The 14,036-nt window shown below is 52.4% G+C and overlaps 1 protein-coding gene across 1 annotated transcript; it reads left to right on the top strand.

Annotated features, from left to right (window-relative positions):
• The first annotated feature begins 264 nt into the window (after positions 1–264).
• Positions 265–4,933, top strand: RPS7 (ribosomal protein S7). The gene is made up of 7 exons (XM_072767810.1): positions 265–643; positions 858–941; positions 1,130–1,201; positions 1,294–1,437; positions 1,755–1,819; positions 4,188–4,338; positions 4,825–4,933. Exons 2-7 carry the CDS (start codon positions 867–869, stop codon positions 4,900–4,902), a joined length of 585 nt encoding a protein of 194 aa, XP_072623911.1. The 5' UTR covers positions 265–643; positions 858–866; the 3' UTR covers positions 4,903–4,933.
• The last annotated feature ends 9,103 nt before the right edge of the window (positions 4,934–14,036 follow it).

Here is a 14,036-nt window from a genome sequence, read left to right as displayed (position 1 = left end):
GTTACCCCCGCCGTCCACCCCCCTGCCGTCCGCCCCCCCAGCCCGTTACCCCCGCCGTCCACCCCCCCACCCCCCCAGCCCGTTACCCCCGCCGTCCACTCCTCCCAGCCCGTTACCCCCGCTGCCCAGCCCCCGCCCACCTCGGGAACCCCGAGCCCCCCACCCCCCGGGACGCCCGCCCCCGCCCGCTGACCCGACCCAAGGGCTAAGTGTTTACGGCCCGGAAAGCACGTCTAGTCGTAAAGCACTTGGCTGCCGCGGCGCTACCGCACTCGTGCCGCCGGGGCCTCTGAGCACACCTGGAATCCGAGCCCGCTCCTTTCCCCCGGCTTCCGCGGGGAAGCGAGACGCCTCGGGTTCGGAAAGTGTTTTTCCAAGTCCTCGCCTCGGGGCGGGGTTGCTTTTCGCGGGCCCCGGCCCCCGGCTCCGGCTCCGGCCCGGAACTTCCGCAGCTGCCCCAGGCAGCGCTCGGCAACCACCGGGGACAGGAAACGCGGAGGGCGGAGAAGCCTCTTCCGGGGGCTCTCTAGGCTCCCACGCTCCTCGGTGGTTCCTCCTGCTCCCGCCTCTTCCGCCTCGCCGCCGGGATTTGAGGAGCTCTCGCGAGACCCGGGCCTCTTCCCAAGCCGGCGCCCTCACCAAGGTATGTCGGCGGCCTGGCCTCCGCCGGACTTTTCCGCCCACTTTGAGGAGAACAAGTTTCGGAGTCGGCCGAGCGCCCGCGGGCGCTGCTCGCCGGGCGGGGATGCGGCCGATTCCCCGGGCGGTGCCCCCCGATGGCTTCGGGGCGGGGGGAGCGGGGCCGGCGGGGGCCGCACCCGCGGCGGCCGCTCAGCTGGGGCGCCCTGTGCTCGCAGGACGAGGCCATGTTCAGTTCGAGCGCCAAGATCGTGAAGCCCAACGGCGAGAAGCCGGACGAGTTCGAGTCCGGCATCTCCCAGGTGAGGGGGCGCGGGGGGGCCGGCGGGGTGTCCCCCCCGCCCCGACCCCGACCCCGGGCCCCGGGCCCCGGCGGGGGGAGGTCGGGGCCGCCCGAGCGCGGGGAGCCCCCGAGTGTCCGCGGCCGCGCACGTGGGCGAGTCGCCCCCCGCCCCGCGCGTCCGCTGAGCCCCCCCGCCCCGACCCCCAGGCTCTCCTGGAGCTGGAGATGAACTCCGACCTCAAAGCCCAGCTGAGGGAGCTGAACATCACGGCGGCCAAGGTGAGGCCCGTGTGGGAGCCGCGGGGCGGGGGGCGGGGGGCGCGGCGGGCGGGGGCGGCCGTCAGCGTGCGCTCGGCGTCTTCCCCCCCCAGGAGATTGAAGTTGGCGGCGGCCGCAAAGCCATCATCATCTTCGTCCCCGTCCCGCAACTGAAGTCTTTCCAGAAGATCCAAGTGCGGCTCGTGCGGGAGTTGGAGAAGAAGTTCAGCGGGAAGCACGTGGTGTTCATCGCTCAGGTGTCGGCGCTTCTCGCGGCGCTTGGGGGCACAGCGGAGGGCGGCCGAGGGCGCGCCTCGACGGCGACGAGAGGGGCTCCCTGTGAGGGGCTCCCTGTGGCGTCCGCAGCGGTGGCAGCGGTGGCGGAGGGAGGGACGGACGCGCACCCACGCGCGACTCGGGCTGCTTTGCTCTGGGTTGCTGGACTTCCACGATTTCCGAAGGGATTCTCTTGCCTTTTTTGTTGTTGTTTTTTTTTTTTTTAAAGCTGCTTGACAGTTTCCTGCCCACTTAAAGTTTTTTTTTTTTTTCCTCCAACGGCATTTCTTTCTTACAGAGGAGAATTCTGCCCAAGCCAACTCGAAAAAGCCGTACAAAAAATAAGCAAAAGCGTCCGAGGAGGTGAGTGCTTCGGCGCCCTCCCTGCGGAGGGCAGGGGCGCCACCCCCCAGGGGCGGACGCGCTGACCTCCGTGGGAGTGCTGCCCCGTGGGGAGCCTACTTTAGGAAAACACGTACTGTGGCCTGTTTGTTAAGCGTCGTTGGTTCACGTGGTTTTGTGACTGTGGTGGGTTCCCGAAGTTAAACGCGGATTGTTTAGGAAAACTATGTGGCACGTTTTACTGAGCGACTGGTTCTTCTGTGATTACTGCAAGAAGCGTTCTGAAGTTAGTTCTGGAGGCAAGAGCTCCGTGTTGACACAGTGGCACACACCTAGGTCCCTGCTGTCGCAGAAGATGAGACTGGGCCTCCCTTTCTGTGGGTGGGGGACGAGCAGCGGGGGCGTTGTTGGGGTGGCACAGGGGTGCTGGGAGGCTCTGTATTTCACGTTTTACTGTGAATTAAGGCTAAGAAATGAGGTGGATTTCTCTGGTGCTGACAGGACAGGTGACACGCTGCAGTCGTGGATGCTGGTGGACGTGTGCTCTGGGCCGAGGTGTGGGGTTACTGGACCCCCACAGGCCCTGCCCCAGGGACGGGTTTGGGAAGAACACTGTGGTGTCTGACTGCCAGGCGGGCAGCCCGCTCATGGAGTCTGCCCTTTATTCCTAAAGAGATGAGGAGAGAGACACGGGGCTTGGAGAATGCGATTGCAGCCAGTGCTGGCGATGCTGGGGCTTGTCATCTGCTGGGAGGTCGTGCCAGGTCACCAGCGGGTGGATGTCGCTGTGGAGAGGAGTGGAGGGGAGGCTGGAAGGGCAGGTGCAGGGTTCTGGAGCTTGAGGCGTACGGCTCCGTGCACTGAACCTTTTCATGGGCAGTTGGAGCAGTAAGAATTGAGGGATTGTTTCGGTGGTGTGCAGTTTGTGAGACACGAAATACAGGAGGTCACCAAGGGCATCTAGTCTGTTGGAGCCTGAGTACACGTGTACTTGAGCATGAAGGACGGCCCCCCATCCGCAGCCCTAGTTGTCCTTCCTCCCACGCGTGTTCTCCACGTTTTCTCAGGTGATGACTTCGCTGTGTTCCTGGCGACCTAATGTCCACATCCGCGGCCTTCTGTTGACTGCCAGGGTCTGGGCGGCAGGCGTGGTGATGCCGCCTCTTCCCACTGCCTTCAGACTTCCTTTCCTTCCATAGGACTTGGCTTTCTACACAGATGGAACCCCGAGAGTGACTTTCTTTGGTGTCTAGTCTGTAGCAGGGTTTCCGTTCATTTTCTCTGAGGCATAGCTGCATTCCCATCGCTCCCTCTTGTAAACGACGATGTTGGCATCTGAGAGAACATGCCACAGCTGGCTTTGATGCCATTCTGATTTGTTGTAAAGGACACAGTTGACAAATTTTCCCATTCATGTGCCTTCCTAGTGCTGGAGGAGGAGGAGGCTGGATTACTGGGTAGCAGTGATCCGTTGGGCCACCTGTCGTTTGCTTTCTGGAAGGTGACGAAGGCCTTAGGAATGGGAAGTGGATTCCCTTAAGCTTGCTCTGCGGCCCCGGAGCAGGCGTCGGGAGCCCTGCCACGTGTGTGCTTTGTGTGGGAACTGCCATGAGTGGAGCTTAGTATCCCGTTTATTGAGGCTAAGGCGGCCTGGACGCGCTCCTGCTGCAGGGGAGCTCCGTAACACTGGGAACAACTACCTCTGCTCCCTCTCCTTGGCCTCCCGGGGTACACGTACACGGCAGATCCCCGAGAGGAGGCCTGGAGTTCGTCGAACCATGACGCTGTCGGGCAGCCAGTTAGGTTATGAATTCGAAGTGCTACCAGGAGGAGTGAGGTCACGGCCTCAAGTTGTGTGATGGGGTGAAGATGGGGGCCCAGGAGGGGCTGTCCTCCCGGAGCTGGTGATAGAGCAGTGCTCCATCCCGTCCTAGAGAACAAGGAGCACACGTGCAGGTATTTTGGGAGCTGTGGAGCACTCTCAAAGGAGCTTTTCCTAGTAAAAGTTGTGGGATCGCATAGGTTTTTAGATTAATTTGACAACGTTGGAGAGGGATGGTTTTGGAGATGAGCGAGGAGTAGAGCGGCTGCTGCAGCGGTTTAGTCAAGAAGTCGAGTGAAGGTAAACCTGAGACCTCGATCCCCCATTCCCTGGAGATGATCACCTGGAACGGCCTGGGGTGTGTGTGGCTCCTAAGGTCTTGAAGTACCTCAGTAGGGTGTTGGCCACCCTGTCTAGTTTGGCAGCGGCTCCGATGCGGTCTCTTGAAAGCTGGTGTGATTTTGGTTTCAGAAACCTGTGGTTTGCTGTTTACCCTTCTGACTTTAAAGGGGCTCTCAGGAGGGCGGGCCTTCCTAGATTTCTTACCACGTCACCACATTCTTTCAGCCGCACTTTGACAGCGGTGCACGACGCGATCCTGGAGGACTTGGTTTTCCCAAGTGAAATTGTGGGCAAGAGAATCCGCGTGAAACTGGACGGCAGCCGGCTCATAAAGGTTCATTTGGACAAAGCACAGCAGAACAACGTGGAGCACAAGGTGAGGGCGCAGCTGCCCTGCGGGAGGGTCCGCATGCAGAGCACTAGCCCTCGGGGTGCCACCGCACCCCCTTCCCTTTGGAGGGAAGGTCCGGTTTTGCAGTGTGGGGTGTTTGGAGAATTGGAATTCTCTGCTTTTGGAGTTATTTGGAAAATTGGAAATAAAGTAATTCCTTTTAGTAAGGCTGCATATTTTCCAGGGTGAGATGTCAGTAGTGGTGGAACCTGGGGGGACTGTCCCTTCCCTTCATTCCTGGTAAAGCGTGGCTGATGGGGGCACCCCTGGGCTCCCCCTCGTCCGCGTAGCTCAGAGGTGTAGGCCCTCCACTCAGTGTTGCTGGGGAGCTCGCCTACAGGCCCGTCTCTTCCTCAGTACCTGGCTGCTGAGGGAAGAACCACGCGGGGCGTCAGCTCACGGAATCATTAGGCTTTAAGATGAATGTGTGTATTTAAAAGTTTTCTGATGAATTCTTTTCTTTCCTCGTAGGTTGAAACCTTTTCTGGGGTCTATAAGAAGCTGACGGGCAAGGATGTTAACTTTGAGTTCCCAGAGTTCCAGTTGTAAACAAAAATGATTAAATAAAACTTTCACAGTATTCTGTTTTAGTGTGTTTTTCAAAATTTCAGAGATGTGGTTGTACAGCTGTCCATGCCAGTAGCCCCTGCATGGGCGGGAAGATTGTGAACAGAGAGGGTGCAGTTTAATGCACGGGAGGGATAGACTTGTATCCAGGGATGTTGTAATAGGTATAATCCTAGGAAATTGCCCCAAGCGTCCAAGTATGGGCACTTTGACAATTCGACCTAAAGGACACGGCACCAGAGCTGTGAACAAGAGGGTGACAGCCTACATCCTAGTGCCAGCGTGGGTGCTCCACCCGAATGCTGGTCTCCGGGAAGCCTGCCTGAAAGTCCAGCCGGAGAGAAGCACCTGGAATCAGGCCAGGAACAGTTCTTGAAAACTACGTGATAGAAAGTTTTTTCCAAGAGCAAAATGTGCTGAAGTTGTGTTCTCACTGAATGTTTTTGTGAAAGACGCACATATGCAGAATTTACCATTTTATCCTTTGTAAGTGTACAGTTCAGAAGCTGTGAGTGTACTTAGGGTGCCGGGAGACGGACCCACAGCAGCCCCTGCCTCCTTCCCAACCCCTGAGCTTACACGTTCACGATCCTCTTAGATGGACTTGACCAGTGAGGCCTGAGTAGGATGAGACGATTTAGTCTATGTGGTGCGTGAGCGAGGCGTCTTCAGGTCCTAACCTGAGGCAAGAGGGGTGAGGTGGGTGTGGGAGCCCTGGAGCAGCCCGGGGAAGGAGTGTGTTTGACCCTACACGTGTCCTGTGTAGAGGTTGGATCCCAATAAGCCTGGGAGGCGAGTTTCCCTGCCAGGCGAGGCTCTGGCCTAAGAGCAGGGCAGCCCCAGAGGGGCCGTGAGCCTGGTGCGGTGCAGACGCAGGTGTATTAGCTGTGGGGACCTGCCCGCCCTCGTGCTGCCCCCCGTTCGGGAGCTGGAGCCCTGGGTCGGAGGGAGGAGGGCTCCCCCCCCTCCAGCCACAGTCAGCGGGACCTTCGCCTGTCCTCGGAGGAGTCCACCCACTGCGGCCTGTGGCTCCTGCCGCCTGGGCCTCCCAGCCAGGTAAAGCGGGATTGTCTTCGGCCTTTCTTCGGTGCTCGGGCACCGAGCCAGCTCTTTGCATGTTTTTGCGTGTTTCTGCGTGTTCCTGCGCCTTTGCAGGAGGCCTCCCTGTGTCCTGTCCTCCGACAAGGTTGAGCATCCGTTAGGTCTTCAGAAAACAACCAGATGAACATAAGCCCAGAAACGTGAGGAGCTATAGGCTGATCCCTAGTTTTAATTGAGTGTAGTCTCGAGGACACGGTATTTGGGGGTCACCCTGTACTTTTCATCTGTGAAATGGGACTTTATCACTTAACGCATCTAAAACAAGATAGTGATTTTTTTAAAGAAGTGACTAGTGCTGAGGATTTTCAGTATGTGCTTCCTGAAGCTGCAGGGGGTAGGCCTTGCGGCTCAGCTGCCGCAGCCCCATAAGCTGGGGAGAAAGGGCTACGGGTACATGGACCCAGGCATTTTCTTTCTTTCTAAGATTTTATTTATTCATGAGACACAGAGAGAGAGAGAGAGAGGCAGAGACACAGGCAGAGGGAGAAGCAGGCTCCATGCAGGGAGCTGGATGCGGGACTCGATCCCAGGACCCCGGGATCATGACCTGAGCCAAAGGCAGACGCTCAACCACTGAGCCACTCAGGCATCCCACCCGTTTTTCCCTAAAAGATTTTGTTCATTTATTTGAGAGAGTATGAGCAGGGGTTAGGGGTAGAGAGAGAAGCAGGCTTCCCACTGAGCAGGGAGCCCGACATGGGGCTCGATCCCAGGACCCTGAGATCATGACCTGAGCTGAGGCAGCTGCTTCATGGACTGAAGCACCCAGATGCCCCAAGCATATTTTATTTTATTTTATTTTATTCTATTTTATTTTATTTTATTTTATTTTATTTTATTTTATTTTATTTTATTATTTTATTTTATTTTATTTTATTTTATTTTATTTTATTTTATATTTTATTTTATTTTATTTTATATTTTATTATTTTATTTTATTTTATTTTATTTTATTATTTATTTTATTTTATTTTATTTTATTTTATTTTATTTTAATTTTATTTTATTATTTATTTTATTTTATTATTTATTTTATTTTATTTATTATTTTATTTTATTTATTATTTTATTTTATTTTATTTTATTTTATTTTATTTATTTTATTTTATTTTATTTTATTTTATTTTATTATTTATTTTATTTTATTTATTATTTTATTTTATTTTATTTTATTTTATTTTATTTTATTTATTTTATTTTATTTTATTATTTTATTTTATTTTATTTTATTAATTTTATTTTATTTTATTTTATTTTATTTATTTTATTTTTTTTTATATTTATTTATTTATTTTTTATTTATTTATTCATGAGAGACAGAGAGAGAGAGGCAGAGACACAGGCAGAGGGAGAAGCAGGCTCCACGCAGAGAGCCCGACATGGGACTCCAGGATCATGGCCTGGGCTGAAGGCGGCGCTAAACTGCTGAGCCCCCTGGGCTGCCCGCATTTTTCTTTTTAAACAATATTCTGAATTTTGATTTTTCTATTATGCCAAGTGGCTGTTGGTTATATATCTAGTAGACAATAGAACAAGAAGTCCATGTCCCAAGAAAAGAAATGCTTAGCATTTTGTGAGGAAACACTTGCTTTTGAAACTAGTGTGTGTTAAGGAATGAGCATACCTGAAGGTGGCCAAGGAGAAATGCTTTCATTTTAGATGTGTTACCTGCAAAATCTCCCCGCTGTGAAAACTTGGAAATAGAATATTCTCGAATCCATCTAAAACTCTTATAAAGACTCAGTTGACTTAGAATTCATTTGTTAGAAATTAATGCAACAGTTGCCAATTATAAGAACAAAGATGACCAAGGACGCCTGGGTGGCTCAGTGGTTGAGCGTCTGCCTTGGGCTCAGGGTGTGACCCCAGGGTCCCAGGATCCAGTCCCGCGTCGGGCTCCCTGCAGGGAGCCTGCTTCTCCCTCTGCCTGTGTCTCTGCCTCTCTCTGTGTCTCTCATGAATAAATAAATTCTATATATATAAAAAAGCTGACCAGAATGCCAGGACAGATGGGGAATGCTGGTCGTTGAGAAATGTAGCTGCACGACTGCTGAAGACGAAGCATAGCCCGTGATACGCTTGCATTTCCATGTCTTGAAGGGTCTTCTGAGAATCCTTTGATCCACCTACGCAAGTGTAACAGTGTGTGATGAGCTATGTGCCCGTCATCCAGCTCAAGCTGCTGCTGTTTTATAGATTGTGTTTAATCTGCCTCCACCCACTTGTTTTGCTGGAGATTTTTTTTTGGAAGATTTTTAAAAATTTATTTATTCATGAGAGACACAGAGACGCAGAGACACAGGCAGAGGGAGAAGCAGGCTCCCTGCGGGGAGCCCGATGCAGGACTCAATCCTGGGGCCTCGGGGTCACGGTGAGCCGAAGGCAGATGCTCAGCCACTGAGCCACCCAGGCGCCCCTGCTGGAGATTTTTGAAGCAAGTTCTGAACGGGTTATTATTCAGGAATCCTTCAGCAGTGATATTTATTAAAATCCAGTATCAAATGAAGAACCATTTTTTTAAGTTGCTATATCACAAGACGTAAAACCAAGCTTTAAAAAATTCTATCAAATGGCTTTCACTAAATTTAGTATTTACTTTTGCGCATTTAAAACTTCTGTTTTCCTGACCATGTGCGTGCTCCTCATACTATCGTGCATTCTATAACATGTTAGTGGCCGCGCGCATACTGGAGATGACCTGCTCGACGGCGGGTGCACAACGGAATAGTTGGGAGACTAATGTGCTAAACGTCATCACCACAATTGTTCTTAGTAAACTTGCTGTTGAAAGAGTAAAATACACCGTTGACTTGAACAACACAGCTGGGGCCACTGACCTCTATGTAGTCGAAAATCCACTCCCCCCAAACTCAACATCTATTCACTGACTGTTGACCCCGATGACGGGCCCGATGGTGCGGTTACGTGGCTGCTGCTACTGCTCCAAGGGGGCTGCTGTGGAGACGGGTGCCATGCCTCCTGCTGTCAGGCATTAAATTGTTGGCTTTTGGTCCTGGGGGGGAGCAAGAGTGTGTGGTCTCGTGGGGTGACCAAGGATTGAAAAGGTGGGGGGTGAGGTGTGAGAAGGTGCAGGACGGGCGCCACGTGATTCGTGAGTGTCCCTGCGTGTCAGGCGCTTACCCCGACTCAAGGCCTTGTAGCGACCCTGTGTCGGAGGCAGCAGTCCCCAGAGCCTGGTCCCTGGGCCAGCAGCCGCAGCAGAGCTCGGGAGCTGGTGAGAAACGTAAGTGCCCAGGTCCCGCCACCAGCCTACCGGCTCAGAAAGTCTGGGGTGGGGGGCCTAGTGGTCTGTTTTCAGAGGTCTGGATGGTTCTGGTGCACGCTCACGTTCGAGGCCCTGTGATCCTGGGTGCGCTAATGACCTTGCGTGGCGTGATGTCATCAGATGACTGGCACATCACAGCCTCCCCGCGTGGGCATGCACATCCATCTTGCTGGCGAGCTCTATGGTGAGGCCAGAGCTGGATCTCCGGGTGGGCGCCGCGAGCTCTGGCTCTGACCTGTGGGGGACTCCCTGACCGTCTGGGGACGGGGTCCACAGGGGACCCATGTACTCGAGAGGATGGGATACGTGAGCCCCGCCTGCAGGAGGGAGGCCTAAGTGCTGCTCTGCACGGTCAGGGAGCTCTGGAGAGACGGGGCCTTTGGACAGGAGGAGGGAGGTGGCCGAGGTTAACGTCCACAGGGACAAAGTATCCAGAGCTACGGAGGCCTGGTTGGGTGACCTCCAGGGAAGATTCCCATCCAGAGACAAGTGGGCTTGATCTGGCTCTTGGGAGCAGATTTCTCCGTTATCTCTGAGAAATGTAAACAGTCCCCGGGAGCCGAGCCAGATTCTCATCCTGACCCACCGCGGCGGCCAGGCTGCCTGAGAGGGTCACGGTTCCGCAGGAAAAGCCTGCGCCCAGCGGCGTGGTTCTGTGCCTTCAAGAAAAAAACAGGGAAGGAGAGAAAGAGGGAGGGAAGGAAGCCAGAGAAGGGCTCAGGCAGAAGTACCGCCTGGTTTCTCCTGAGTTTTCGGGGCTTATTTGCCAGGCGGGTGTAAACATGATTTCTAGTTGAAAATGGTTCAAATTTACAATCGACTTGAAATAGGTAAGTTAGTATAATATTATCACTTATTCTATAACCGAGAGTAATTATTGGATTTTAGCACTTAAAAAAAAAAAAAAAGGCCTTAACAATTCAGGACAAAAAACAAAAAGTCAGTGCCCTAGGTCAGTTGTGAGACCAGAGGATGGACATGTAGGTTCCCCGTCTGCTGGCTCCCTGCAGCCTGGAAAGCACAGCTCTGGGGAGACAGGTGGACCCCGCATGGCCCCTAACTGCGTGATCTCGGGCAAATAAATGCCCTTGTTCCCGGCCCTGTGTCTTGAGCTCCAACTGGAGTACTAGTGCCCTGCAGGGCGGGCTGGTTGTGAGGACTGAGCTGTCCTCACCGTCACCTGCGTGCTCAGGCGCTGGGCCTTCACCCCCCTGGCATTCAGCCTGAGTCCAGGGGGTGCAACTCTCGACGAGGTGCGTGATCAGTTACAACAGCTGTCTCAGGCCTGGGGTCAGGAGGCGTTGGAGTAGCCAGGGGCATCTTTGGGATATGGCTATGGGGTTCCCGCGTGAGCACTCTTGCCGTTTGGAGCCTGGTTATTGTCGTGGTGGGAACTGTGCAGTCCACCGTGGGATGTTTAGCCGCATCCCTGCCCCTGCCCCCAGAAGCCAGTGCCCTGCGCCCCCAGGCCCACAGTGTGACAGTATGTCCAGAGCATCACCACATGGCCCTGAGCAGGGAGTGAGGCTAAGGGTGAAGTGCACTTGGGGCTGTACTCCGTACGATTTAGGTGCGTTAAGCTGTTCTGACACCAGCTCCAACACGGGTGAACCTTGACACGTTATGCTCGGTGAAATAAGCCGGTCACGAAAAGACAAATCCTGTTGGATTCCAATCACATGAGATACTTAGCGTAGTCAAAATCACAGGAAGTCAAGTAGCTGTGGCCAGGGGCTGCGGTGGGGGTGTAGTGGGGAGTTGGTGTGGGGACAGAGGTTCAGTCACACAAGGTGGAGAGAGTCATGCAGATGGACGTTGGGGCCATGCGACATTAGGAATGTACTTGCTACACTGAACTCCACACTCAGAAGTGATTATGATGGTAAGTTAGGTGGTACGTGTATTTTATCACAATAAAAAAAACAAACCCTTAAATCGGTTGGGTATGTTTGTGTGGGTTTTCTGGTCAATCCCACTGTATAAAAGCCTTGAAACTGGGCAGACGGATTCCTCCTATGTTATTCTTCATTTCAGAATTGTTTTTAGCTGTTCTGCTTCCTTTGTCTTTTTCATATGAATTTTATTTATTTTTTAAAGACTTTATTTATTTATTCATGAGACACAGAGAGAGAGAGAGAGAGAGAGGCAGAGGCAGATGGAGAAGCAGGCTCCATGCAGGGAGCCTGACGTGGGACTCGATCCCGAAACTCTAGGATCCCACCCTGGGCTGAAGGCGGCGCTAAAGCCCACGCAGGCTTCCCTTCATATGAATTTTAAATGATCCTGTCTCTAGCTGTATAAAATTTCTTACTGGGATTTTAATAGGAGGGGTGTTGAGCTTGCGGATCACTCTGGGGGGAATGGGTGTCTTCCCCATGCTGAGCCTTCCTGTTGGGGAGCGCGACGTGTCTCTCGGTTCCTGAGAGCTGCTGTGACTGTCTTGGTCGGCATCTGGTGTTTCAGCACTTAGATCCTGACGTGTTTTGTTAGATTTACCCCGAGGCACTTCATTTCTTTGAGTGATCGTAAATGATTTTTTTAAAAGATTTTTATTTATTTATTCATGAGACACAGAGAGAGAGAGAGAGAGAGGCAGAGACACAGGCAGAGGGAGAAGCAGGCTCCATGCAGGGAGCCCGACATGGGACTCGATCCCGGGTCTCCAGGATCACACCCTGGGCAGAAGGCAGCGCTAAACCGCTGGGCCACCAGGCTGCCTGATTGTAAATGATTTTTCATTGCGGAGCCTACGTGTCCATGTAGCTCATAGAACTACGCTTATTTCTGTACGTTCGTGCTGTGCTCTGAGCCTCGCCGAGCTCCTACTTGGTTCTGGTTTGTGTAGATCTTTGGGATTCTCAAGTAGGTGGTTACGTCACCTGCAACAAAGGGCTGTTCTGTGTTTTTCAGACCCGTGTGCCTTTTGTCCCTTCCTGTGTTCTTTGCATATTCTTTGTGCCAGCTGGGACTCCCAGCACTGCATTGAGTAAGTGGTCCCAGTGGATGTCCTGGCCTGGTCCTGATATTAGGGGGTAGACATTCAGTCCACCCTCAGGCATCCCTCATTGTATGTTTTAACATAGATGCTCTTCATCAAGCTGGGGAAGCACCCGCATCCCTATTTTCCAGAGTTTTTTTTATCATAAGGGGTGTTGAATTTTGTCAAATGCTTTTTCTGTACCTATTGATATGATCATATGCTTTTTTGTGTGTGCTAACAAAGAGTGGTTGATTGCATTGGTCAACTTTTGAATATTGACCCAGCCTTGCATCCCCCAAATAGTCCATTTGCTTATAATTTATAAGTCTTTTTTTATATATTGCTCAATTCTATTGCTAACATTATAAAGATTTTTGCATCTACGCTCATGAGGGTTATTGGTCTATAATATTTTTTTTCTTGTACTGTCTCTGGTTTTGGTACTGGGGTAATACAACTTCATAAAGTGAGTTGGTAAATGTCCCTCCCTCTTCTTTCTCCTGGAAGAGGTGTGTAAAAACTGGTGTTAATTTTTCTTTCAAAGTTTGGTAGCATTCTCTTGTGAGATCGTCTGGCCTGAAGTTTCCTTCCTGAGAGTTTTTAGGTCACACATTCAATCCCCTTAATTGTTTCGAGGCTACTACGTCCTCTCTTTCATGTTGGGTCCATTGTGGTGGGTTGTGTTTTTCTCAGGAAGTGGCTCATTGGGTCTAAGTTTCAGATTTATTTATGCTATTAGGTGTTTTTTTTTTTAATTTTTAATTTTTTTTAGATTTTATTTATTTATTTGAGAGAGACAGAGCCCTAACAGGGTGAACAGCAGGCAGAGGCAGAGGGAGAAGCAGACGCCTCGCTGAGCAGGGCGTGGGACACGGGACTCGATCCCAGGACCCCAAGATCATGACCTGAGCCGAAGGCAGACGCTTCACCGACTGGGCGGTGAACCCCTCCAGGCACCCCATGAGGTGGTTTTAATTAAAAAAAAAATCCACTCTTTTCCATGGATTTTGTGACGTGTGTGGGGTCTGACAGTTTTTACAAAATTTGACATCTGTCGTGACTTGTGTTTTCAGCCTAAATAAAAACGCTGCTTTGAATGTAGCTTTTTAAGAAAGATAAATGTGTGTATCTTTCTTAAAGAAGCCCCCTCCCCTGGGCAGCCCAGGTGGCTCAGCGGTTTAGCGCTGCCTTCAGCCCAGGGCGTGATCCTGGAGCCCCAGGATCGAGTCCCACATCGGGCTCCCTGCACGGAGCCTGCTTCTCCCTCCTCCTGTGTCTCTGACTCTCTCTATCTCTGTGTTTCTAATGAATAAATAAATAAAATCTTAAAAAAAAAATAGGCCCCCTCCCCTCCTCGGGCAGGAGCCAGGCTACAGAGAAGCCAGATCCGCCCACCACAGAGACGCTGCCTTGACCCGAAACCCTGGGGGTGCAGAGAGTTTGGGCGTCGCGTGGGCTCAATCTCGACAGGCAGGGGACGAGAAGCAAATGCCTTGAAGTGGGACCCCGCACGGGGCGCGTGGAGGGGAGCGTGTGAGCCACAGGTGTTTCTGTCTGAAGTGACACCGGGTGGTGATGACCGCTCCTCCCGCTTTCCTCAATTCCCACCATCCTCATGCTTGTTTTCTCAGAAGGAGAAGAGCAGAGCACAACAGCCACAGCAGGGTCGGGATGGGGTGCTCGGGGTGAAGAGCTGCAAGGGCGTCCCGGCTGCTTCAGGGTTCCCACACCCCCCCCCGCCGCCCTCCC

The sequence above is a fragment of the Vulpes vulpes genome, chromosome 8, assembly GCF_048418805.1.
Source record: "Vulpes vulpes isolate BD-2025 chromosome 8, VulVul3, whole genome shotgun sequence".
Taxonomy (NCBI): Eukaryota; Metazoa; Chordata; class Mammalia; order Carnivora; family Canidae; genus Vulpes; species Vulpes vulpes.
The sequence above is the reverse complement of the archived record's forward strand: the minus strand, read 5'-3'. Positions and strand labels throughout refer to the sequence as shown.

Coding starts and splice junctions, on each gene's coding strand:
- RPS7 (XM_072767810.1), top strand. CDS start 867: ATGTTCAGTTCGAGCGCCAAGATCGTGAAGCCCAACGGCGAGAAGCCG. Junction 942..1,129: donor TCGAGTCCGGCATCTCCCAG/GTGAGGGGGCGC, acceptor CCCGACCCCCAG/GCTCTCCTGGAGCTGGAGAT. Junction 1,202..1,293: donor TGAACATCACGGCGGCCAAG/GTGAGGCCCGTG, acceptor TTCCCCCCCCAG/GAGATTGAAGTTGGCGGCGG.